The sequence below is a fragment of the Heterodontus francisci genome, chromosome 29 (genome assembly GCF_036365525.1).
Source record: "Heterodontus francisci isolate sHetFra1 chromosome 29, sHetFra1.hap1, whole genome shotgun sequence".
Classification (NCBI taxonomy): domain Eukaryota; kingdom Metazoa; phylum Chordata; class Chondrichthyes; order Heterodontiformes; family Heterodontidae; genus Heterodontus; species Heterodontus francisci.
The window spans coordinates 8,866,384-8,892,994 of record NC_090399.1 but is presented as its reverse complement, the minus strand read 5'-3'; the positions used below and the strand labels follow the sequence as shown (position 1 = coordinate 8,892,994).

Here is a 26,611-nt window from a genome sequence, read left to right as displayed (position 1 = left end):
GAGAGAGAGAAATAGGAACAGAGAGAGAGAAAGAAATGGGAACAGAGAGAGAGAAATGGCAAGAGAGGGGGAGACAGAGAGAGAAGGGACAGCGTGAGAGAGGGCGAGTTCAGAGAGACAGGGGGGAACAGAGAGAGAGAAAGAAATGGGAACAGAGAGAGAGAAATGGCAAGAGAGAGGGGGAGACAGAGAGAGAAGGGACAGCAAGAGAGAGAGGGGAGGTTCAGAGAGAGAGGGGGGAACAGAGAGAGAGAGAGAAATGGGAACAGAGAGAGAGAAAAGAGAGAGGGGGACTACAGAGGGAGAGAGAGAGAGCAGGGTACAGAGAGAGAGACAGCAGAGAGTGGGGACAGGGAGAAAAATGGAGAAAGGAAGACAGAGAGAGAGCAAAAGGGGAGAGAGGGGGGAACAGAGAGACAAGGGGGAATGGGTGAGTGAACACTGAGTGGGAAGCAGGGAACACTGAGCAGGGAACACTGAGCGGGGAGCGGGGAACACTGAGCAGGAAGCGGAGAACACTGGAGACATGGGGGTCAGGGGAGAAGAGATACAGAGAAGGTGGGGGGAGAGGGAGACAGAGAGAAGGGTGAGAGGGAGACAGAGAGAGGGGTGAGTGGGAGACTGATAGACAGACAGAGAGAGAGGGGGCAAGAGAAACAGAGTCAGTGAGGGGAGAAAGTGCAGGGAGAGAGTCCAGTTCTGGAGAAGATGAGACCTATACTGGCTAGCCATGTTGAATCTGAACAGAGCTCGGACAAATTTCTTTGCAGAGTGATTTGTGAGTGCTACTGGGGAGGGTTTAAACTAACTTGGCAGGGATGTGGGAACCAGGAGATAATACAGGAGAGGAACACCAAGGTACACAGAATTGGAAGAGACAGATAACACTAGAGTATAAAATAATTAAGTATTAGGTGGGGTCAGAGTGACAGGATAAGACAGTACGAGTGGAGGGAATAAATCCGTAATGGATAGGAGTGGACTGAGAAGGACTACGAGGAATGCAAAGACAGGGTTAGAATGCATGTGCATAAACACAAATAGTGTGGTGAATAAGGTTGGTGAACTACAAGCATAAATAGCAGCATGAGAATATGATGTAGTAGCAATAACAGAAACGTGGCTTAAAAATGGCGAGAACTGGGTGCTTAATATACAAGGATATAAAGTGCTCAGAAAAGATAGAGAAGGAAAAAATGGGAGACGGGGTGGTAATACTGATTAGGGAAGAGATTGCTGTCTTCGAAAGGGGGGAGAAAGGACAAAATCCATTTGGTTAGAGTTGAGGAACAAAAAGAGTATGATCATGTTACTAGGGGTATTCTATAGGCCTCCAAATAGTGAGAGAGAGAAATAGAGGAGCAAATCTGCAGGGAAATCATAAGAGATGTGCCAGGCTTATAGAGTGATGATATTGGGGACTGCAGTTACCCAAATATCGATTGGGATAATTTTAGATGAAAGGGTAAGGAGGGAGAGGAATTTCTGAAATATGTTCAGGAGAACTTCTTTGATCAGTATGTTCTCAGCCCAACTAGAAAGGAAGCATTGCTGAATCTGGTGTTGGGAAATGAGGTGGGACAAGTGGACCAAGTGTCTGTCGGGGAGCACTTGGGTAAGAGTGATCACTGTATCACAAGGTTTAGATAAGTAATGCAGAAAAGCAAGGAACCAAACAAGGTAGAATGTCTAGATTGGAAGAGGGCTAATTTCAATGCAATGAGAAGGGATCTAGCCAGGGTATAATGGAACCAACAACAGGCAGGAAGAGCTGTATCAGAACAATGGGTTATCTTTAAGGAAGAGATGCTTCAGGTACAGGCTAGGAACATTCCAACAAGGATGAAAGGTAAGGGAACCAATAACCGGGCTCCTTGGATGACAAGGGAGATAGAGATTATGATGAAACAGAAAAAAGAGGGTGTCTGATGCATGTCAGTTGAATTCTACAAGTGAGAACCAGGCCATATACAATAAGTTGAGAGAGAAGGTGAAGAGGAAAATCAGACTGGCAAAGAGAGAATATGAGAATAGAATGGCAGTCAACATAAAAGGAAATCAAAAATATTCTACCAGCATATAAATAGTAAGCGGGTAGTTGGAGGTGGAGTGGGGCCTATTGGGGACAAAAAGGGTAATGTACACTTAGAGACGCAGAGCAAAGCTCTGGACTTTGTATCAGTGTTCACTAAGGAAGTGGAACCTGACAAAATATCGGTAGAAGTGGAGACAATAGAGACAATGGATAGGGTAAAAATAGAGAGGGGGCAGGTACTAAAAAGGCTGGCTATGCTTAGGGTAGATAAGCCTGGATGGCTTGCATCCCAGGTTGCTAAAGGAAGTGGGGATGGATATAGTGGGAGGCTTCCATAATCTTCCAATCTTCCCTGGATATGGGGGAGGTGCCAGAGGATTGAAATGTGGTAAATGTGACACCCTTATTCCAGAAAGGGTATAAGGACAGTCCTAGAAACTACAGGCCAGGTAGTTTAACATCAATGGTGGTTAAGGTTTTAGAAACAATAATCAGGGAAAAAGTCAACACACACTTGGAGAGATTCGAATTAATTAAGGATAGCCAGCATGGATTTGTAAAGGCAGATCATGCTTGACTAATCTAATTGAATTTTTCAATGAAGTAACAGAGAAGGTTGATGAAGAGAATGCGGTGGATGTTAAGAAAACGTTTGATAAGGTGCCACAAAAAATTGCTGGTTAACAAAGTTGAGTCTCATGGAATAGGAAGGTTAGTGTCCAAATGGATAAAAAATTGGCTGAGGACAGAAAACAGCGAGTCATAGTAAAATAAAAGCAAAATATTGCGGATGCTGGAAATCTGAAATAAAAACAGAAAGTACTGGAAATACTCAGCAGATCTGACAGTATTTGTGGATAGAGAAGCACAGTTAATGTTTCAGGTCTGTGGCCTTTCATCAGAACACAGCAGAGTTTACCTTTCAGGTCTGTGACCTTTCATCAGAACTCCAGGTTGTTATTCAGACTGAAGAATGTTAGATAGTGATGTTCCCAAGGGTCAATGCTGGGACCACTGCTTTTTTTTGCTATATATCATGACTTGCATTTTGGAATAGAGAGTAGAATCTCAAAATTTGCCAATGACACCAAACTTGGAGGTGCGGCAAGCATTCAGGATAATATGAACTGCCTGCAACAGGATATAGATAGACTAGCAGAATGGGCAGACAGGTGGCAGATGGAATTAAATACTGACAAGTGAGAGGTGATGCATTTTAGCAGAAGGAATAGGGAGGAACAATATATACTTAATGGCACAGTTTGAAAGAGTGTGCAGGAACAGAGTGGGGAGTGCATGTACATCGATCTTTAAGGTGGCAGGATATATTGAGAGAGTGGTTAGTAAAGCATATGGGATCTTGGGCTTCATAAATAGAGACATTGAGTACAAAAGCAGGGACATTATGCTGAACCTTTATAAAGCTCTGGTTAGGCCCCAACTGGAGTACTGTGTCCAGTTCTGGTCACCACACTTCAAGAAGGATGTAAGTGTCCCTGAGAGTGCAGAGGACAGGAATGGTCCAGGAATGGGGGATTTTAATTGCAAGGTTAGGTTGGCAATGCTGGGCTTGTTTTCCTTAGATTGAGGAGAGATTTCGTAGAAGTGTACAGGATTATGACAGGCTTAGATATATTAGACCTCCTGAGGTCCCCAGCATCACAGACGCCAGTCTTCAGCCAATTCGATTCACTCCAAGGGATATCAAGAACTGACTGAAGGCACTGGATACTGCAAAGGCTATGGGCCCTGACAACATTCTGGCAATAGTACATTCTGTGCTCCAGAACTAACCATGCCCCTAGTCAAGCTGTTCCAGTGCAGCTGCAACACTGGCATCTAGCCGGCAATGTGGAAAATTACCCAAGTATGTCCTGCACACAAAAAGCAGGTCAAATCCAACCTGGCCAATTACCGCCCCAACAGTTTACTCTCAATCATCAGTAAAGTGATGGAAGGTGTCATCGACAGTGCTATCAAGTGGCATTTATTCAGTAATTATCTGCTCAGTTACACTCAGTTTGGGTTCCGCTAGGGCCACTCAGCTCCAGACCTCACTACAACCTTGGTCTAAACATGGACAAAAGAGCTAAACTCAAGAGGTGAGGTGAGAGTGACTGCCCTTGACATCAAGGCAGCATTTGACCGAGTATGGAATCAAGGAGCCCGAGCAAAACTGGAGTCAATGGGAATCGGGGGAAAACCCTCCACTAGTTGGAGTCAGACCTAGCACAAAGGAAGATGGTTGTGCTTGTTGGAAGTCAATCATCCCAGCTCCAGGACATCACTGCATTCCTCAGGATAGTGTCCACTCCATCATAAGTCCAGAAGTGGAGATCTTGGCTGGTGATTGCACAATATTCAGTAGCATTCATAACTCCTCAGATATTGAGGCAGTCCGTGTCTATATGCAGCAAGACGTTGTCAACATTTAAGCTTGGGCTGATAAGTGGCAGTTACATTCATGCCAGACAAGTGCCAGGCAATGACCATCTCCAACAAGACAGAATCCAACCATCTTCCCTTGACATTCAATGACATTACCATCGCTGACATTACTCACTAGCACATGGAAATACTACCTTGGAGGATCTACCTGCTAGTCCTGCTTATTAATATCATTACTAGCTCCCAAAAATCTTCCTGCAGTACTTCAACCCACTTTCTACCTATGTTGTTGGTACTGATATAGACTACGACAACTGGCTGTTCACTGTCCCATTCAGAATGTACTGCAACCACTCGGTGACATTCTGGACCCTAGCACCAGGGAGGCAACATACCATCCTGGATTCACAACTTGAGATGCAAAAATGTCTGTCTATTCCCCTAACTATAGAATCCCCTATCATTGTTTAGTTTCCAATCATCCTCCTGCTCCCCAGTACAATGAACCACCTGTGGTGTTGTGGACTTGTCTCTGGCTGTATTCCCAGAGGAACAATCACCCTTACCAGTATTCAAATACCAATTAGAGAGCAAGATGCACTCAGGGGACTCTGGCACTTCCTGCCTGGTCCTGATTTTGTGTCTGGTGATCACCCTGTCCCTCTCTGCCTGCACACCTGTAAGCTGCAAGGCGACTACCTCTAGAAACGTGCTATCTTAGTCTCGCGGATGCACCGCAGTGACACCAGCTACTGCTCAAGCTCCAAAACTCAGATCTCAAACTCCTCCAGCTGACAACAATTCCTGCATATGTGGATTTCCACATGGAACAGGATGTGCATCCAAGGGACTGAGATGCCCTTCTATTTGTTAGAGTACTAACTAAACTTATCAGAAATAAAAGAAGTTTTTTTTTAAACTTAAGATTTAACTCCTAAAACCTGCCTTTTTTTAGACCCGAGATAATTAATCTAGTTCTTCATCTTAGACCCTTTCCTCAATACTTACCCTCATTCTCGATGTTAGTTTCCTCGGATCCTGCTGCTCCTTCCTCACTGCACTGATTCTGACTTCACTCTGACCTCACTCTTTCAATTTCTGCCTATGTTGAGTTGCTCTCGCTCCACTTTCACTTTCACACTTTCTGTTGTAATCTAAGAATTTAAATCATCATTCCTTTTAATGATTAAACATCAAAATTTACAAACCTGATATCCTGATCATTGCTTCTTGTGCTGTTTTCAATATTTTGTTCCGTATAAGACATTTGAACCTGTTTGTTGATTGTTTTGTTATTTCATTGTTATTCTGGACATCTACAAGACCTTTCGAGTCCTGCTGGTATCTTGTTTCAGCCTGTATTACATTGTCTCCATCCTCACTCATCCACTGTTCAGGATACTCCAGTTCAGGATACCATCCACTGGATTTACACACGAGCTTCTTTCCATTTTTATGATATCCCTTCATCTGAATCCAGGGCTCAGACCCCAATCCTGCAATCAACAGTGAATAGATTCAGAAATAACAATTGTTAGCAACACTTCCTATAGCCCATGGAAAATATTCATTTAATGTTATTGATAGATATTTAATCATAGCCTTGTGATAACTTGACTTTAATGAGATTATGAACTAAATCTTAAACTATGTTGCGATAGAACAGTGATGATTAAATAATTCATGTAAATCAGGCATCAGTTGTTCAGACTAATTAACTCCCACTTATGTGGGGTGCCAGAGGACACCTTATACCAATGAAATTGTGCCTCAGCCTGGCGTAAACACCTTCAAGAGGAGACGAACAGAGAAAATCGGTGAACCAAAAAAATCCATATATTAATGACCAATTACATATGCTTGGAGGCAAATGATACCTAAAGACCCGAGCGTAATAATTCTGGTGGTGCCAATGGATTTTCAAACTTCTCCTGTGTCATAGTCCTGTTGTTTTTTTTCCGGATGTTTCCATGGTATCAAGAATGCAACCTTTGAATCACAGTCTCCAATTGGCTGTTTTAAGGCAACAAAATTGCACCTTCCTATAACTCTTAAGGCTTGCCAGGGATCAGTATTGCTTTAAGAGCCGGCAAGCCTTGTTATAGGAGTTATAGGAAGGTGCAATTTCGTTGCCTTGAAACAGCAAATTGGCGACTGCGATTCAAAGGGTGCATTCTCGATACCATGGAAACAGCCACTGGGAGTGAGTCTCGTGTGATACATTTGTTACAATTCAATTTTGAACTGGCTTTTTAGTTGAAGACATTTTCTTCTAACAGAACACAGACAAAGGACACAGTTGTGATGGCAGCACCTGGAAAAAGAGCTCTCAACCATTTAAACTGAAGGAAGAGGATTTTAGTCTGTTTATTATTATCTCTCAAAATTCTAAAAAAAAGTCTAGCCAAAACAGAGATCTCTGGCAATTTAAATAGAAGAAAGGGAAGTTAGACTGTGACAAACTTTTATCCCTCAAAAACTCTAAAGTCAGATTGATTCTGTTGAAAGTGTTTGCAAGTCGTTAATTGTTGAAATTCACTGGAGAAGGAAAACAACATTCTGTGAGGACTTCGAGCAACATCCCGTGAGGATTTCGAGCAACATCCTGTGAGGACTTCGAGCAACATTGGACTGTAAATTTGCAAGGACTCTAATTTTTTTCTATTTTAAATGTTGTTTATATCTTCATAGTGTTTAAGAATTTAGTTCTTTTAATTAAATAGTTAATTTATTGATTTAAAGACACCTGGTTTGGTTAGCCTCATTCGGGGTTAATAGATGGTACAATTTGGTGGGTCTTTCTTTAATTTGGAAAGTTTTAAATGATATGTTAGCCGATCTCTGGAGCTGCGGGATTGAATTAACAGTGCGTTGGTCCCACCACAATCAGAATCGTATATTTTGACCCCATTCCAAGTCCTGGGTGTGGGGTTATTTATATATTAGGGTCAGGCACCTGCAGCAGTAGCAGTGCCCACCCAGCAGTCCTCTTGGGATATCAATCAGGTATGTTCCAATCAGGATGTAATATCACAGTGCCACCAACTGGCACATTTTACCACCTCGGCAATGATGGACTGAAGACATATTTATCAGTGTTGTTAAGGAAGGCGTCAATCTGATGGCAAAAGAATACAGACACGCTGGATTGGCACTAAAACAATGGCAGGTTTTTCCAATTTATTGGTGCCTGGAAAAGTGTTGCTGAGCTCCCAGGGGCTGTCTGTCTCTGAAAGATTCTGCAGGCACCATCTCCCCCAGCAGCAGCAGCAGCTATTTCTCACAACCACACCCCCATGGTGAGCTCCCAAGCACAGGCAGGAATCCTGTATAACACATTTGCAAAAGGTTAACTCTGGAAATTTCACCAGTGTTAGCAGTGGATCAGCACAGTGCACACCCTGCCACGATTCTACCAGGATCAAACCACAGATGAAAATCCCTGCCTGTAATCTCAATTCACCACATGAAAGATATTAAAATGACAAAGACTGAGCTAAACATGGCTGCTGGTTTCCAAAGAGCACATGTTTAAACTCCTTAGAGAGTTGAAGGTTCAACTCCAGACTTCAGCTATGAAGAGAGATTGGATAGGCTAGGGTTGTTTTCCTTAGAGCAGAGAAGGCTGAGGGGGGATCTGATTGAGGAATGCAAAATTATAAGGGGCATTGATAGGATAGATAGGAAGAAACATTTTCCCTGAGCGGAGGCGTCAATAACTTCAGGAATGCAACAATTGTAACTATCTTCAAGAAGGGAGATAAATCATGTTGTGGAAATTATCCAGTTATTTCCTTCTTGTCCATATCAGGGAAAATCCGGACATTCATTCTCCTGAATCGCCCACTTCCTGTGGCTGAGGAAATCCTCCCAGACACAATGCAGCTTTAGACCTTCCAGAGGAACCTCCGACATGGTCTTTGTTGCCAGACAAATCCAAGAAAAATGTCCAGAACACCAGAAACTCTTCATTGCATTCATCGATCTGACCAAAGCATTTGAGTTACTAAATCACGAGGCTCTGTGGTTGTGCTTCAAAGATTTGGATGTCCAAGAAACTTCATCACAATCCTGTAATTGCGCCATGATGATATAACTGTCTTGTGTGGGAGATCTGAAACAGACACCTTCAAAATCCAGACCGGAGTTAAGCAAGGCTGTGTGACAGACCCCGTACAATTTACAATCTACCTGACAGTGATTATTCACCTCATGAAAGATCAGCTGCCCCCTGGTGTGAGTATTAAATACCGCCTAGATGGAAAACTCTTTAACATCAGTTGCCTTCATGCCAAAACTAAACTGACCACCACAAACATACATGATCTACAGTTTGTGGATGACTGCAGTGTCACTACCCACTCTGCACCAGATTTGCCAGCTGCTCTCGATCTCTTCAATTCTACATACAAAAGACTGGGCCTGTCCTTGAATATTGCCAAAACTCATATCAACCCACACCCGGTCAGCCAAATATTCCACCTCCCATATATGTTGAAGGAGACACTCTGGATTATGTTGAGCACTTCCCATAGCTTGGCAGCCACCTCTCTCAAAAGACCACCATTGATGAAGAGATCCAACACGTGAATAGCTGCACCAGCTCAGCCTTCTACAAACTACAGCAGCGAGTGTTTGACAACAAAGACCTCCGCAAGTCAACAAAAGTCCCATGATACAGAGCAGTTGTTATCCCACACTCCTGTACTGTAGTGAGATCTGACTGTGTATCAGTGACACACAAGAATGCTAGAGAAATTCCATCAGTAATGTCTCTGCCACATCCTCCAGGTTCAATGGAAGGACTGTCGAACAAAAGCTAGTGTCCATCTTGAAGCCAGCACCACAAGCATTCAGGTAAAACTCCTGCAAAATCACCATCGATGGACTCCCATGTCTGGATGGCCGAAAACCATCTATCCTCCAGCTCCTGTTTTCAACTCTCAAATGGCCAGTGTTCCGGTGGAGACAAAGCAGATGCTTCAAGAACACTCTGAAGTTCTTCTTGAAGCACAGCAGCATTGAGCTTTACTAATTGTTCAAACTGACAACAAGTTGTCCATCAAGCTGCATCATGCCTGGAGCCCGAACACCTTAATGAAGCAGAGTGGCAGCAGCGAAGGAAAGAAAAGGCAGAAAATCCTGCACTCCGGATCCCACTACCTCGTGGGACATCCTGCCCAATGTGCTCAAAGATCTGCGGGTTGAGAATCGGCCTGTTCATCTCCCACATCTCCCGAGTACAGCTTCATGACTGGGAGCATAGGAATATGAAATTAACATGGACATGAATTATTCATTAATTCCACCAACAGCTAAAGAAACCTATTTTTAAACTATTTGCCATTTAAACAGGAGTTTAAACATATTACTTCTCCAAGTTATTAACGTGCAGATATTTCCAATGACTGTGATAAGTATGGCAAGGATGAAGCTGGATACAGAGCCCCAAACTAAAAATGACAAAATCTGCATAATATTCTGATGAAAGATCTTCAACCTGAAACATTAACTCAATTTCTCTTTCGACAAATGCTGAGTATTTCCAGCATTTTCTGTTGTTATTTCAGATTTCCAGTATCTCCAGTATAAGGAGAGTTTGCTTTATGCTAAGTGGTGACAAACCAGTTATAAAAGGATGAAAGCAGGAGGCAAATGAACATTGTCATGGATGTTTGCTGTTTTATTTTGGTCTGAGGATTGTCTGCTGAGGAAGATTAACACAAAGTTAAAAACACTCAGGTCCTGGGAAAGATAATGAAAATGCAGCTTTATCAACATGTCTGCCAGATATGTCAACCACAAAACTACAGGTCAACACAAGTAAAACTTTGTTAAAAGGGAATTAATTCCAGAGTGTTTATGAGGCAGAAATTCCTGTCAGATAATAGTGCACCAGTCCTCCCAATCGCCAGTCCTCCTGATCGCCAGTCCTCCCAATCGCCAGTCCTCCCAATCGCCAGTCCTCCCAATCGTCAGTCCTCCTGATCGCCAGTCCTCCCAATCGCCAGTCCTCCTGATCGCCTGCCCTCCCGATCGCCAGTCCTCCCAATCGCCAGTCCTCCCGATCGTCAGTCCTCCTGATCGCCAGTCCTCCCAATCGTCAGTCCTCCTGATCGCCAGTCCTCCCGATCGCCAGTCCTCCCAATCGCCAGTCCTCCCAATCACCAGTCCTCCCAATCATCAGTCCTCCTGATCGCCAGTCCTCCCAATCGCCAGTCCTCCCGATCACCAGTCCTCCTGATCGCCAGTCTTCCTGATCGTCAGTCCTCCTGATCGTCAGTCCTCCCGATCACCAGTCCTCCTGGTCGTCAGTCCTCTCGATCGTCAGTCTTCTCGATCGTCAGTCTTCTCGATCGTCAGTCTTCTCGATCGTCAGTCCTCCTGATCACCAGTCCTCCTGATCGCCAGTCCTCTCGATCGTCAGTCCTCTCGATCGTCAGTCCTCCTGATCGTCAGTCCTCTCGATCGTCAGTCTTCCCGATCGCCAGTCCTCCTGATCGTCAGTCCTCTCGATCACCAGTCTTCCTGATTGTCAGTCCTCTCGATCGTCAGTCTTCCTGATTGTCAGTCCTCTCGATCGTCAGTCCTCCTGATCACCAGTCCTCCTGATCGCCAGTCCTCCTGATCGTCAGTCCTCTCGATCGTCAGTCCTCTCGAGCGTCAGTCCTCTCGATCGCCAGTCCTCCTGATCGTCAGTCCTCTCGATCACCAGTCTTCCTGATTGTCAGTCCTCTCGATCGTCAGTCTTCCTGATTGTCAGTCCTCTCGATCGTCAGCCCTCCCGATCGCCAGTCCTCCTGATCGTCAGTCCTCCTGATCGCCAGACCTCCTGATCACCAGTCCTCCTGATCGTCAGTCCTCCCGATCACAGTCCTCCTGATCGTCAGTCCTCCTGATCGTCAGTCCTCCCGATCAACAGTCCTCCTGATTGTCAGTCCTCCTGATCGCCAGTCCTCCTGATCACCAGTCCTCCCGATCACCAGTCCTCCTGATCGTCAGTCCTCTCGATCACCAGTCCTCCTGATCGTCAGTCCTCCTGATCACCAGTCCTCCCGATCGCCAGTCCTCTCGATCGTCAGTCCTCATGATCACCAGTCTCCCGATCGCCAGTCCTCCTGATCGTCAGTCCTCCTGATCGTCAGTCCTCCTGATCATCAGTCCTCCCGATCGCCAGTCCTCTCGATCGTCAGTCCTCACGATCACCAGTCCTCCTGATCGCCAGTCCTCCTGATCATCAGTCCTCCTGATCATCAGTCCTCCCGATCGCCAGTCCTCTCGATCGTCGGTCCTCACGATCACCAGTCTCCCGATCGCCAGTCTCCCGATCGCCAGTCCTCCTGATCATCAGTCCTCTCGATCGTCAGTCCTCACGATCACCAGTCTCCCGATCGCCAGTCCTCCTGATCGTCAGTCCTCTCGATCGTCAGTCCTCACGATCACCAGTCCTCCTGATCGTCAGTCCTCCTGATCGTCAGTCCTCCTGATCGCCAGTCCTCCTGATCGTCAGTCCTCCTGATCGCCAATCCTCCTGATCGTCAGTCCTCTCAATCGTCAGTCTCCCGGTTGCCAGTCCTCCCGATCGCCAGTCCTCTCGATCGTCAGTCCTCACGAACACCAGTCCTCCTGATTGCCAGTCCTCCCGATCGCCAGTCCTCCCGATCACCAGTCTCCCGATCGCCAGTCTCCCGATCGCCAGTCCTCCTGATCGTCAGTCCTCTCGATCGTCAGTCCTCACGATCACCAGTCTCCCGATCGCCAGTCCTCCTGATCGTCAGTCCTCTCGATCGTCAGTCCTCACGATTACCAGTCCTCCTGATCGCCAGTCCTCCTGATCGTCAGTCCTCACGATCACCAGTCCTCCTGATCGCCAGTCCTCCTGATCGCCAGTCCTCCTGATCGTCAGTCCTCCTGATCGCCAATCCTCCTGATCGTCAGTCCTCTCAATCGTCAGTCCTCTCGATCGTCAGTCCTCACGAACACCAGTCCTCCTGATCGACAGTCCTCCCGATCGCCAGTCCTCCCGATCACCAGTCCTCACGATCACCAGTCCTCTCGATCGTCAGTCTCCCGGTTGCCAGTCCACCCAATTGCCAGCCTTCCAATCGCCAGTCCTCCCAATCGCCAGTCTCCCAATCACTGTCCTCCTGATCACCAGTCCTCCCCACAGGCCTCCCAATCGCCAGCCTCCCCACCAGCCCTCCCGACCGCCATCCTCCTGACCAACATCCTCCCGATCGCCAGTGCTCCCAATCGCCAGTCCTCCCGACTGCCAGTCCTCCCAATCACCAGTCTCCCAGCTTCATGAGATAGTGCCACTGAAACAGAGAAAGGAATGACACTGGAGTTCTGCATATTGTGTTCCAATGGATGGTGGATTCCATTCCGAATGGGAATTGCAATTAGCATTTAATACACATCGATCAAACAACCATCTTTAGTCAGGAATATGAGAAACATCTCACCCCTGAGTGTCATATTAAACCAGTGAATTAGAGCAAGGTTGACAATTAGGCTGAAAATGATTAAATCGTTATATCTGTGTGGGTGGTGAAAATAGATCCCAATCAGGCAGAGTCCACTATAAACTGGATCTGATCCATGACCAACAAAAAGCAGAGAAATTTCTCGACTTGGCCGCCTATTATTGTACATGGAATTTCCAGTTATTGTGAGATGGCAACGCTTTAACCTGATAGGTGAAAACCAGTCAGGTGGTCTGGTCACTCAAGACAGAAAATACTCCTGAAACACTGAAAAGTGCCCGATACACAGACCCTATATTGGTTTGTCTCAATTATTTGTCAGCTTTCACAGTCCACATCAAGGCATCAGTGAGTCAAATAAATTACCTTGGGGTGAAATTGATCTAAGTTTCAAATCGGGCTATGGTCTATCAGTTTGGGTTGTCAGGATTTCCAGATGCCATGGTATTATTTGCATCTTAGCAGACCTGGGACGAATATCCTCGCAGGGAGATTTGCTCGTGCTGTTGGGGAGGGTTTAAACTAGATTGTCAGGGGGATGGGAACCTGAGAGGGAGCTCAGATTAGAGGGAAGCAAAACTGGTAACTTGTCAGGGATGTGGGAAACAGGAGCAAGTATTAGGGAGGAATAGCAAGGGGTACAGAATATGGAGAGAGATAGCATTAGAGTAGAGACTAGTAAGTTATGAGGTGGGGTCAGAGTAAGGGAGAAAGTAATAAAGTCTGAATTGGGGTTAATGTGCATGTAAGTGAATGCACAGAGTGGGGTTAATAAGACTGGTGAGGTACAGGCGCAGATTGCCATGTGGAAATATGATGTTGTGGCTATAACAAAGACCTGGGTCAAAGAAGGGCAGGAATGGGTGTTACATATTCCTGGATACAAGGTGTTTAGGAAAGATAGGGAAGGGAAAAAAGGGAGTAGGGTGGCAAAATTGTAAAGCATAGTTACCTGATCCGAACCCAACTAAACCCAACTAGATGTATCGGGTTCGGGTCAGGTTGGGTCTACACTCTGTGTCCAGCAGTCGGGCTTGGGTCGGGTCGGGTCGGGTGGGACTGTACTGTTTTGATTTGTATTGTTTTCTTTTTAATCTCTGTTTTGAAGTGACTTTTTTCTGTTTCAATAACATGTTTGATATTTTCAGGTCGGGTCAGGCATGAAAAAACATTAAACTACTCGGGTTCCAGTCAGGTTTGGTTTGGCTGTGGTAGGGTTGGGCACAGGGCGGGTTTTAATTTTATACCCAAGCCAGGCTTTATGCTATTGATTAAGGAGAGCATCGCATTGCTGAAGACCCAGAGGGGTCGAGGACAGAATCAATTTGGCTAGAGCTAAGGAACAAAAAAGGTGCTGTTACATTGCTCAGTGTTGTCTATAGGCCACCAGCTAGTGGGAAGGACATGGAGGAACAAATTCACGAGAAAATTACAGAGAGGTGCAAAAATTATAGGGTAGTTATAATGGGGGACTTTAATTATCCAAATATAGACTGGGATAATTGGAGTGTAAAGGGCAGTGAGAGGCAAGAGTTTCTAGAGTGTGTTCAGGAAACTTTTCTACAACAGTATGTTGCTAGTCCAATGAGAAAGGAGGCACTGCTAGACCTGGTTCTTGGGAATGAGGTGGGCCAAGTGGATCAAGTATCAGTAGAAGAGCATTCAGGGGATAGTGATCATTGTGTCATAAGGTTTAGGCTGACTATGGAAAAGGACAAACAGCAATCCAGAGTAAGAATAATTAACAAAGGGAAGGACAACTTCAATGGGAAAAGAATGGAGCTGGGGCTAATAAATTGGAGTCAAAGGCTGGCAGGAAAACTGGTAGATGAACAATGGGCTACCTTGAAAGAAGAGATAGTTTGGGCACAGTCAAGTTTCCCTCGAAGGCAAAAGGTAGGGCAAACAAATCCAGAGCTCCCTGTTGGATGACAAAATGGGTAGAGGTTAAGATAAAGAAGAAAAGATGCCAGGTAGAAAATACTATTGAGAACCGAGCAGAATATAGAAGGTCCAGAGGGGAAGTGAAAAAGCAAATAAGAGAAGAAAAGAGAGAGCATGAAAAGAGACTGGTAGCTAGCATTTAAGAAAATCCCAAACTTTTCTATAGGCATATAAATAGTAAAAGTGTGGTAAAAGGAGGAGTGGGGCCGATTTGGGACCAGAAAGGAGATTTACACATGGAGGCATGTGTAAATGAATATTTTGCAACTGAAGAAGATGAAACCCAGGCAATGTTGAAAGAGGAGGTAAGTCAGACACCAGAGGGGTTTAACAATTTATAAAAGAGGAAATATTATATAGGCAGTCTGTATTAAAGTGAATAAAGCACTAAGACCGGATGAGATGCACCCAAGGATACTGAGGGAAGTGAAGGTGGAAATCGCAGAGGCACTGGCCATAATTTTTCAGTCTTCCTTAGACTCAGGGGTGGTGCTAGAGTACTGGAGAATTGCAAACGTTACACCCTTGTTCAAAAAAGGGTGTAAAGATAAGTTCAGGAACTACAAGCAGTCAGTTTAATTTTGGTGATGGGAAAACGCCTAGAAAAAATAAATCGGGACAAAATCAAAAGTCATATGGACAAATACAAGTTAATTAAAGAAAGACAGAATGGACTTCTTAGGGGAAAATCATGTTTAACTAACTTGCTGGAGTTTTTTGAGGAGGTAACAGAGAGGGTTGATGAGGGCAATGCTGTTGATGTGGTGCACATGGACTTTCAAAAGGCATTTGATACAGTGCCACACAACAGACTTGTGAGCAAACTTGTAGCGCATGGAATAAAAGGGACAGTAGAAACATGGATACGAAATTAGTTGAACGACATGAAACAAAAGAGTAGTGGTTAATGGATGTTTTTCAGGCTGGAGGAAGGTTTGTAATGAGTTCTTCAGGGATCAGTGTTGGGACCACTGCTTTTCCTGATATATATTAATGACCTAGACCTTGATATACAGGGCACAATTTCAAAGTTTTCAGATGATATGAAACTTGGAAGCATTATGAACTGTGAGGAGGTTAGTGTAGAACTTCAAAAGGACATAGACAAGTTGGTGGAATGGACAGATGATGTTCAATACAGAGAAATGTGACGTGATTTATTTTGGTAGGAAGAACATGGAGAGACAATATAGAATAAATGGTACAATTGTAAAGTGGGTGCAGGAACAGAGGGACCTGGGTATCTATGTGCATAATTCATTGAAGGTGGCAGGACAGGTTAAGAGAGCAGTTAATAAAACATACAGTATCCTGGGCTTTATTAATAGGGCATAGAGTAACAAGAGCAAGAAAGTTATATTGAACTTGTATAAGACACTAGTTCGGCCTCAGCTGGAGCATTGCATCCAATTCTGGGCACCAGACTTTAGGAAAGACCTGAGGGCAATGGAGAGAATACAGAAAAGATTCACGAGAATGGTTCCAAGGATGAGGAATTTCAGTTACGAAGATAGATTGGAGAAGTGCTGGGCTTCTGCTATTCATTGTATTCATTTATTAATGCCTGAGAGTGCAGTGAGGCAGGGCTATGGGGAAAAGGCGGGGTGGGGAGGTGGAGTGGGACTAGATGAGTTGGGCCGAATGGCCTCCTTCTGTGCTGTAACCATCTATGATTCTATAAGTTAGGACTGTTTTCCTTGAAGAGAAAACTGAGAGGTGATTTGATAGAGGTAGTCAAAATAACGAAGGGTCTGGACAGAGTCAATAGAAAGAAACTGTTCCCACTCGTGAAAGGATCGAGAACGAGAGGGCACAGATTTAAAGTATTTGGTAAGAGGACCTGAGGCAAAGGACCTTACAAAGGACCTGAGGCAATTTTGTAGGACATGCCACTCATGGCAAATGGTGGAAAAACCGCAACCTACCATAAAACCAGCACCACTATTTCCCATACCAGTTATTGAGGAACCATTTAGTAGGAAATTGGTAGACTGTCCAGGACACTTGCCAAAAACAAAAGCAGGACATCAATACATACTTGCTATCATGGACATGGCTACTCAATTTCCAGAGGCTATTCCTTTAAGGTCAACTACTGCTAAAATAATAGCAGAAAAGTTAACCCAATTCTTTATGAGATGTGGGTTACCACTTGAAGTTCAATTGGATCAAGGTTCGAATTTCATGTCAAAAATATTTCAAGAAGTCATGGATAATTTGGGTATCAAATAGTTAAAATCTTCAGCCTATCACCCACAGACACAGGGAGCTTTAGAGAGGTACCATCAAACTCTCAAAACATTGATTAGCGCATACTGTCACGAATATCTGCACGACTTGGATAAAGGGCTAGACTTTCTTTTATTTGCCACCAGAGATTCACAGAATGATTCTATAGGCTTCAGTCCTTTCGAATTGGTTTACAGACATGAAGTAAGTGGTCCTCTAAAACTCATCAAAGACAGATTCTGAGAACAAAGGAATTAATCTTCGATACTCGCTTATGTATCTGTGTTCCAGGAAAGGCTCATGAAGGCTTGCGGTGTAGCTCAAGAACACCTTAAAGTATCCCAAGCCAATATGAGAAAATGGGCAGACAAGAAAGCAAACACCCACAATTTTCAACCAGGGGATGAAGTATCAGTATTGTTACCATTACAGGGAGAACCATTAAAAGCACGGTTCAATGGCTCATATAAAGCGATCAAAAGAGTGGGTAAGGTAAATGGCTTGATTGACACCCTGATTGCCGGAAAAAGAACCATTTGTGTCCAATAATATGTTAAAGCAACATTACAGCAGGGAGGTGGATAACCAGTACAGGTATGTCAGGTAATCGGGACTGTTGAGAAGGAAAAGGATAGTGTGGATGAGGCAGAAGGAGGCCTAGACAATTCTCAGATTGAACCTCCAACTATCCGGTTAGCGAATACAGAATCTCTACGAAAATTGGACAACATGCTTTTCTACTTAGATGCAGAACAATGCGAAGACCTAACCAGGTTACTTACCGCATTTAAAAGACTCTGTAGGGATAAGCCAGGATGTACAACCTTAGCCACACATGAAGTGGATATAGGGGAATCTATTCCTATAAAACAACATCCTTACTGCTTAAGTCAAGACAAACAGGCCCAAGTAAAAGCAGAAATCCAATACATGCTGGAAAACAATCTAATTGAACCTGGTCAAAGCAGCTGGAGTTCACCAATAGTATTAGCGCCTAAACCTGATGGGTCAACTCGACTTTGTACAGACTACAGAAAAGTCAATGCAGTAATGAAGGCAGACTCCTACCCAATTCCTCACTTAGAAGACTGTATTGACAGAGTGGGCAGTACAAGGTTTCTTACAAAGGTAGATTTGTTAAAGGGATACTGGCAAGTTCCTTTAACTCCTCAAGCTAAAGAAATAGCAGCTTTTGTCACACCAGAGGTCACACCAGACGGTCTTTATCAGTGGCGAGTGATGCCATTTGGGCTAAAAAAAAAAGGCCCCAGCATCTTTTCAGAGATTAATGAATTAGATGGTAGCCAGTGTTCCCAACTGTGTAGTGTATCTTGATGACGTACTAATGTACAGTAACACTTGGAAAGAACACTTAAAACAGCGAGAAACTCTGTTTTAAAAACTGCAAGCAGTGGACCTAGTGGTAAATCTGGGCAAAAGCTAATTCGCAAAAGCAAGAATGGCCTACCTCCGACACATACTGTGGCAAGGACAATTATTACCAAGAATGACAAAAATACATGCCTTAGTGGAGTTCCACCTCCCTCAAACTAAACATGAAATCATGAGGTTTTTGGAGATGTGCAGTTTCGACCGAAAGTTTGTATTGAATTTTAGTGCTGTAGTTGCTCCATTAACCAATTTGCTACCGAGAAAGAAAGCCAAAGTAGTACTGTCAGATGAATGCCAGGCAGCTTTTGAAAAGCTCAAAGCAATTTTGACTAATGAACCAGTGTTGGCTGCTCCAAATTTTGCTAAACCCCTCAAGGTAGCGACTGATGCTAATGACTCATATTGCAGGATGATGAATCGGGCATAGAAAAACCAATAGGGTACTTTTCACGAAAACTACGTCGCCAACAAAAAAAAATCCCACTGTGGAAAAAGAAAAAAATAGGACTATTGCTGGCTCTTAAACATTTCGAAGTATGTGTCAGCCATGACTACAAAGAAACACTAATATACACTGACCATAATCCATTAACGTTTGTGGAAAAATGCAAAAGCCAAAATGGCAGAATATTCAGATGGAGTTCATTGTTACAGCCTTATCATTTGAAGACTGTACATATTTTGGGGAAAAACAATTATCGCCGATGCTTTGTCATGAATTTAACCTTGCTAAGTTACATGAATAATGATGGCACGAAGAAGAATTCTGTTAATTACCAGTACAGTGAATAGGGTCATGAATGTGAAGATGTGCTTAGAATGTTTTTTTTTCAGTTTCTGTTTTGCATTGTAATGAAACGCAATCAAGAATGGCGTTTCATTTTGCCAAGGACGGGGGTGTCATACGAGTCTTGTTTTTTGCTGTTAAAAACAAAGGACGGGGGGGGTGGGGGGGGGGGGGGCTCTGCGCACCTTTAAGACTGAGAGGAGTTTTTTTTTCTCTCTCTGGGAGCAATGAGTGTGAGCTGCAAGCAGGTTTCTGGGCAACAGATGAGGCCACATGCCATTTTGTATCAGTTTGACTGTGTGTAAAACTGGCTCGTTCTGGTGGACCAGAGAAGTGTTCTCTCCCTGAAGGAAGATTTATCCTTATTTATTTAGAGATACAGCACTGAAACAGGCCCTTCAGCCCACCGAGTCTGTGCCAACCATCAACCACCCATTTATACTAAACCTCCATTAATCCCATATTCCTCACTTCCCTCAATTCTCCAACCACCTACCTATACTAGGGGCAATTTATAGTGGCCAATTTACCTATCAACCTCCAATATTTGGCTGTGGGAGGAAACCAGAGCACCCGGCGGAATCCCAAGCAGTCACAGGGAGAACTTGCAAACTCCACACAGGCAGTACCCAGAATTGAACCCAGGTCACTGGAGCTGTGAGGCTGCAGTGCTTGCCACTGTGCCGCTCATCAGAAAATCTACATTGGCGTACAGGCTGTGTTTTGCCAAAAGAGAAAAAGATCCCTGGACTGTTGGAAATAGCAAATTCCTTTTTACTTAATTACTTACCTACTTTACTTTCTACTTACTTTTTCCTTTATTTATGAATAAATTGTTAATTTGGTGTTGTTTAAAGAAACCTACTTTGGTGTGTTTTATTCTGGAGGATAAATAAAAAGTGTTTAATTTGGCTAATTTTCATTAGGTGGGAAACTTTACTAATATGCTACGACCTGTGAAGTAAAGGCCTGCTACCCGACCCAAACCCGACGGGACCTGACGACATGGTCGGGTCGGGCCCCTCTTCCAGGTCCGGCTTTCGAGCTTGGGTCGGGTTGAGCTGAGTCCAGTTCGGGCTCGGGTTGGGTCGGGCCAGACACACACAGTAAGTGCTCTGCCATTAAGTATTGAAATTACAAAACTTACCTGAGCTCGGAGTCTGGGACGAAACTGAGTCTGCGCAGTGAGCAACTGATGTCACTATGACGTCAGCATGCATGCACTGCAGCTTTCGAGTCAGAAGTAAAGGGATGGTTGGGTCCGGCTCGGGTCAGATCGAGTTGGGGCCGGGCTCGGGTCGGATTGGGCTCAGTGCAAAAGTGGAGCAACTTGGGCCGGATCGGGCTCGGGTCCACTGTGGTTCGGGTCGGGTTCTTTTTCCCGACCTGAGCAGGCCTTTACTTTTGAGTCTCTGAGAAGTCTCTGCCTCAGGAGTGAATTTTTGTTGTCTTTTGTGTTTCTGGGAGTTCTGTAATCTCAGGAAAGTTTCCACCGTTAGACTGCTAATTCAAAATCCAAATAGGCCTGTTGCTATACTCTTTGTTGAAAGATCTGTGTGATGCCTGCTGCAACTGAATTGCCTTGAACGCCTATCCATTACAGACTGTGCATCAAGCTCACCTGGAGACTTCGAGTAGCATCTGACTATCTACCTCTGGGACACCTCACCAAGCTGGAAAAGCAACCCACCAGGACTTAAAACCTAGTTATTTTATTTTTCCTAAGAAACAGTTCTAATTTAAAATATCATTTTAAAAACCTATTAATTGTTAGCTTTGAATGTATTTGTGAGTGCATGAGGGTTAGGAGAAATAAGAAGTTGTAATGTCTTTTCAGACATAAATTTATCTCAATATTGTTCAAGATTTAGTTTATGAATAAATTATTTATTTGTTGTTGTTTAAAGAAACCTGGTTTGGTGTGTTTTGTTCTGGGGGGGTCAACAAAAAGTGTTTAATTTGGCTAATTTTAGGTAGGTGGGAAACTTTACGAATATGCTACGACCTGTGGAGTGGTGGGACTGAATCAACAGTGCATTACTCCCACCTACATCATAATATATTAATTGGGGCTCTCATCCAGGATCATATTAATTTGGGGCTCAATTGTCGGGATTGTTTCCAACTATAATTACGTTAATTGTGTGGGGAGTAATAATTTGAAAGAGGAAAAAATCAAAGAACCAGATTTCTTTTATAATAGGGTAAAGGTTATACCATCGGAATGGCATTAGTAATTGCTGCAGCTTCTCTTGCAAAGGAGAATGTGTTCCTCAGTAACTTGAAAACTTTAACTAAGGTTAAACTAAAAGATCTGACAACACAATTGGGGTCAGAATTAAATCAGGTGCTAAAAAAACAGAGATCATTGACGTAATAACCAACATTTAAAATTAGAAGAAGAAGATAGTAGGTAAGAGAGTGATATAAGAAATTTAGACAGGTTAAGTGAGAGGGCAACAAGATGGCAAATGGATTATAATGCAGGGAAGTGTGAAGTTCTTCACTTTGATCAAAAAAATAGAAAAGCAGAATATTTTTTAAAATGTGTGAAACTATTAAGTGTTGATATGCAGAGAGACTTGGGGGTGCTCATACAAGGAACGTACAAAGTTAACATGCAGGTGCAGCAGATTCTGGACTCCCAAGCCAGGGGAAACATCCTTCCTGCATCAACCCTTTCGAGCCCTGTAAGAATTTTGTATGTTTGAATGAGATCAGCTCTCATTCTTCTAAACTCCAGAGAATAAAGGACCAGACTATTTAATCTTTCCTCACAGGATAATCCCTCCATCCCAGCAATTAGTTTGACCTTTGTTGCACTCCCTCTATGGCAAATATATCTTTCCTTACATAAGGAGACCAAAACCACACACAATACTCCAGGTCTGGTCTCACTAAGGCTCTATACAATTGCAGGAAGACATCTTTACTCCTCTACTCAAATTCTCTTATCATCAAGGCCAACATACCATTTGCCTTCTTAGTGCTTGCTGTTACCTGCATGTTAGCTTTCAGTAATTCATGAACAAGGACACCCAGGTCCCTCTGAAATTCAACACTTCCCAGTCTCTCACCAATTAAGAAATACTGTGTATTTCTGTTTTTCCAACCATCTGCCATATTCTTGCCCACTCACTTAGCCTTTCCAAATCTCCTTGAAACGTCTTTTCATCCTCCTCACAACTCACAATTCCATCTAATTTTGTGCCATCTGCAAACTTGGAAATATTACATTTAATCTCCATATCCAGATCATTAATATCGATTGTAAATAGCTGGGGCCCAAGCATTGACTCTTGCGGTACCCATTAGTCACAGCCTGACAACCTGAACATTTTTAAAAAATTTATTCATGGGATGTGGGCATCGCTGGCTAGGCCAGCATTTATTGCTCATCCCTAATTGTCCTTGAGAAGGTGGTGGTGAGCTGCCTTCTTGAACCGCTGTAGCCCATGTGGGGTAGGTACACCCACAGTGCTGTTAGGAAGGGAGTTCCAGGATTTTGACACAGCGACAATGAAGGAACGACGATAGAGTTCCAAGTCAGGATGGTGTGTGACTTGGAGGGGAACTTGTGGGTGGTGGTATTCCCATGCATTTGCTGCCCTTGTCCTTCTAGTTGGTAGAGGTCGCAGGTTTGGAATGTGCTGTCCAGAACAAAGAACAAAGAACAAACAAAATTACAGCACAGGAACAGGCCCTTCGGCCCTCCAAGCCTGCGCCGATCCAGATCCTCTATCTAAACATGTCGCCTATTTTCTAAGGCTCTGTATCTCTTTACTTCCGGCCCATTCATGTATCTGTCTAGATACATCTCAAAAGACGCTATCGTGCCCGCATCTACCACCTCCGCTGGCAACGCGTTCCAGGCACCCACCACCCTCTGCGTAAAGAACTTTCCACGCATATCCCCCCTAAACTTTTCCCCTTTCACTTTGAACTCGTGTCCCCTAGTAATTGAACCCCCACTCTGGGAAAAAGCTTCTTGCTATTCACCCTGTCTATACCTCTCATGATTTTGTACACCTCAATCAGGTCCCCCCTCAACCTCCGTCTTTCTAATGAAAATAATCCTAATCTACTCAACCTCCCTTCATAGCAAGCGCCCTCCATACCAGGCAACATCCTGGTGAACCTCCTCTGCACCCTCTCCAAAGCATCTACATCCTTTTGGTAATGTGGCGACCAGAACTGCACGCAGTATTCCAAATGTGGCCGAACCAAAGTCCTATACAACTGTAACATGACCTGCCAACTCTTGTACTCAATACCCCATCCGATGAAGGAAAGCATGCCGTATGCCTTCTTGACCACTCTATTGACCTGCGTTGCCACCTTCAGGGAACAATGGACCTGAATACCCAAATCTCTCTGGACATCAATTTTCCCCAGGACTTTTCCATTTACTGTATCGTTCATTCTTGAATTGGATCTTCCAAAATGCATCACCTTGCATTTGCCCTGATTGAACTCCACCTGCCATTTCTCTGCCCAACTCTCCAATCTATCTATATTCTGCTGTATTCTCTGACAGTCCCCTTCACTATCTGCTACTCCACCAATTTTAGTGTCGTCTGCAAACTTGCTAATCAGACCACCTATATTTTCCTCCAAATCATTTATGTATATCACAAACAACAGTGGTCCCAGCACGGATCCCTGTGGAACACCACTGGTCACACGTCTCCATTTTGAGAAACTCCCTTCCACTGCTACTCTCTGTCTCCTGTTGCCCAGCCAGTTCTTTATCCATCTAGCTAGTACACCCTGGACCCCATGCGACTTCACTTTCTCCATCAGCCTACCATGGGGAACCTTATCAAACGCCTTACTGAAGTCCATGTATATGACATCGACAGCCCTTCCCTCATCAATCAACTTTGTCACTTCCTCAAAGGATTCTATTAAGTTGGTAAGACATGACCTTCCCTGCACAAAACCATGTTGCCTATCACTGATAAGCCCATTTTCTTCCAAATGGGAATAGATCCTATCCCTCAGTACCTTCTCCAGCAGCTTCCCTACCACTGACGTCAGGCTCACCGGTCTATAATTACCTGGATTATCCCTGCTACCCTTCTTAAACAAGGGGACAACATTAGCAATTCTCCAGTGCTCCGGGACCTCACCCGTGTTTAAGGATGCTGCAAAGATATCTGTTAAGGCCCCAGCTATTTCCTCTCTCGCTTCCCTCAGTAACCTGGGATAGATCCCATCCGGACCTGGGGACTTGTCCACCTTAATGTCTTTTAGAATACCCAACACTTCCTCCCTCCTTATGCCGACTTGACCTAGAGTAATCATACATCTGTTCCTAACCTCAACATCCGTCATGTCCCTCTCCTCGGTGAATACCGATGCAAAGTACTCGTTTAGAATCTCACCCATTTTTCTCTGACTCTACGCATTACTTTCCTCCTTTGTCCTTCAGTGGGCCAATCCTTTCTCTAGTTACCCTCTTGCTCCTTATATATGAATAGAAGGCTTTGGGATTTTCCTTAACCCTGTTTGCTAAAGATATTTCATGACCCCTTTTAGCCCTCTTAATTCCTCGTTTCAGATTGGTCCAACATTCCCGATATTCTTTCAAAGCTTCGTCTTTCTTCAGCCGCCTAGACCTTATGTATGCTTCCTTTTTCCTCTTAGCTAGTCTCACAATTTCACCTGTCATCCATGGTTCCCTAATCTTGCCATTTCTATCCCTCATTTTCACAGGAACATGTCTCTCCTGCACGCTAATCAACCTCTCTTTAAAAGCCTCCCACATATCACATGTGGATTTACCTTCAAACAGCTGCTCCCAATCTACATTCCCCAGCTCCTGCCGAATTTTGGTATAGTTGGCCTTCCCCCAATTTAGCACTCTTCCTTTAGGACCACTCTCATCTTTGTCCATGAGTATTTTAAAGCTTACGGAATCGTGATCACTATTCCCAAAGTAGTCCCCTACTGAAACTTCAACCACCTGGCCGGGCTCATTACCGAACACCAGGTCCAGTATGGCCCCTTCCCGAGTTGGACTATTTACATACTGCTCGAGAAAACCCTCCTGGATGCTCCTTACAAATTCTGCTCCATCTCGACCTCTAACACTAAGTGAATCCCAGTCAATGTTGGGAAAATTAAAATCTCCTATCACCACCACCCTGTTGCTCCTACATCTTTCCATAATCTGTTTACATATTTGTACCTCTATCTCACGCTCGCTGTTGGGAGGCCTGTAGTACAGCCCCAACATTGTTACCGCACCCTTCCTATTTCTGAGTTCTGCCCATATTGCCTCACTGCTCGAGTCCTCCATAGTGCCCTCCTTCAGCACAGCTGTGATATCCTCTTTGACCAGTAATGCAACTCCTCCACCCCTTTTACCTCCCTCTCTATCCCACCTGAAGCATCGATATCCTGGGATATTTAGTTGCCAATCATGCCCTTCCCTCAACCAAGTCTCAGTAATAGCAATTACATCATACTCCCAGGTACTAATCCAAGCCCTAAGTTCATCTGTCTTACCTACTAGACTTCTTGCATTAAAACAAATGCACCTCAGACCATCAGTCCCTTTGCGTTCATCATCTGCTCCCTGCCTACTCTTCCCCTTAGTCACACTGACTTCACTATCTAGTTCTTTACAGGCTTTAGTTACTACCTCCTTACTGTCAATTGACCTCCTCATTTGGTTCCCATCCCCCTGCCACATTAGTTTAAACCATCGCCAACAGCGTTAGCAAAAGCACCCCCAAGGACATTGGTTCCAGTCCGGCCCAGGTGTAGACCGTCCAATTTGTAATAGTCCCACCTCCCCCAGAACCGGTCCCAATGTCCCAAAAATCTGAACCCCTCCTTCCTGCACCATCTCTCAAGCCACGCATTCATCCTGACTATTCTTTCATTTCTACTCTGACTATCATGTGGCACTGGTAGCAATCCTGAGATTACTACCTCTGATGTCCTACTTTTTAACTTGGCTCCTAACTCCCTAAACTCTGCTTGTAGGACCTCATCCCGTCTAAGGAGCCTTGGTGCGTTGCTGCAGTGCATCTTGCAGATGGTACGCACTGCTGCTACTGTGTGTCGGTGGCGGAGGGAGTGAATGTTTATGGATGGGGTGCCAATCAAGCCAGCTGTTGTCTCCTGGATGGTGTCGAGCTTCTTGAGTGTTGTTGGAGCTGCACCCATCCAGGCAAGTGGAGAGTATTCCATCACACTCCTGACTTGTGCCTTGTAGATGGTGGACAGGCTTTGGGGAGTCAGGAGATGAGTTATTCGCCATAGGATTCCTAGCCTCTGACCTGCTCTAGTAGCTACAGTATTTATATGGCTACTCCAGTTCAGTTTCTGGTCAATGGT

The 26,611-nt window shown here is 44.4% G+C and overlaps 1 protein-coding gene across 1 annotated transcript in view; it reads right to left on the bottom strand.

Moving 5' to 3' along the window:
• Positions 1-26,611, bottom strand: part of LOC137345914 (butyrophilin subfamily 3 member A1-like) — a 195,891-nt gene that overhangs the window by 124,670 nt on the left and 44,610 nt on the right. Inside the window, exon 3 of the mRNA XM_068009161.1 lies at positions 5,632-5,919. Coding sequence (XP_067865262.1) covers positions 5,632-5,919 — 288 coding nt within the window. The remainder of the gene's footprint in view (positions 1-5,631; positions 5,920-26,611) is intronic.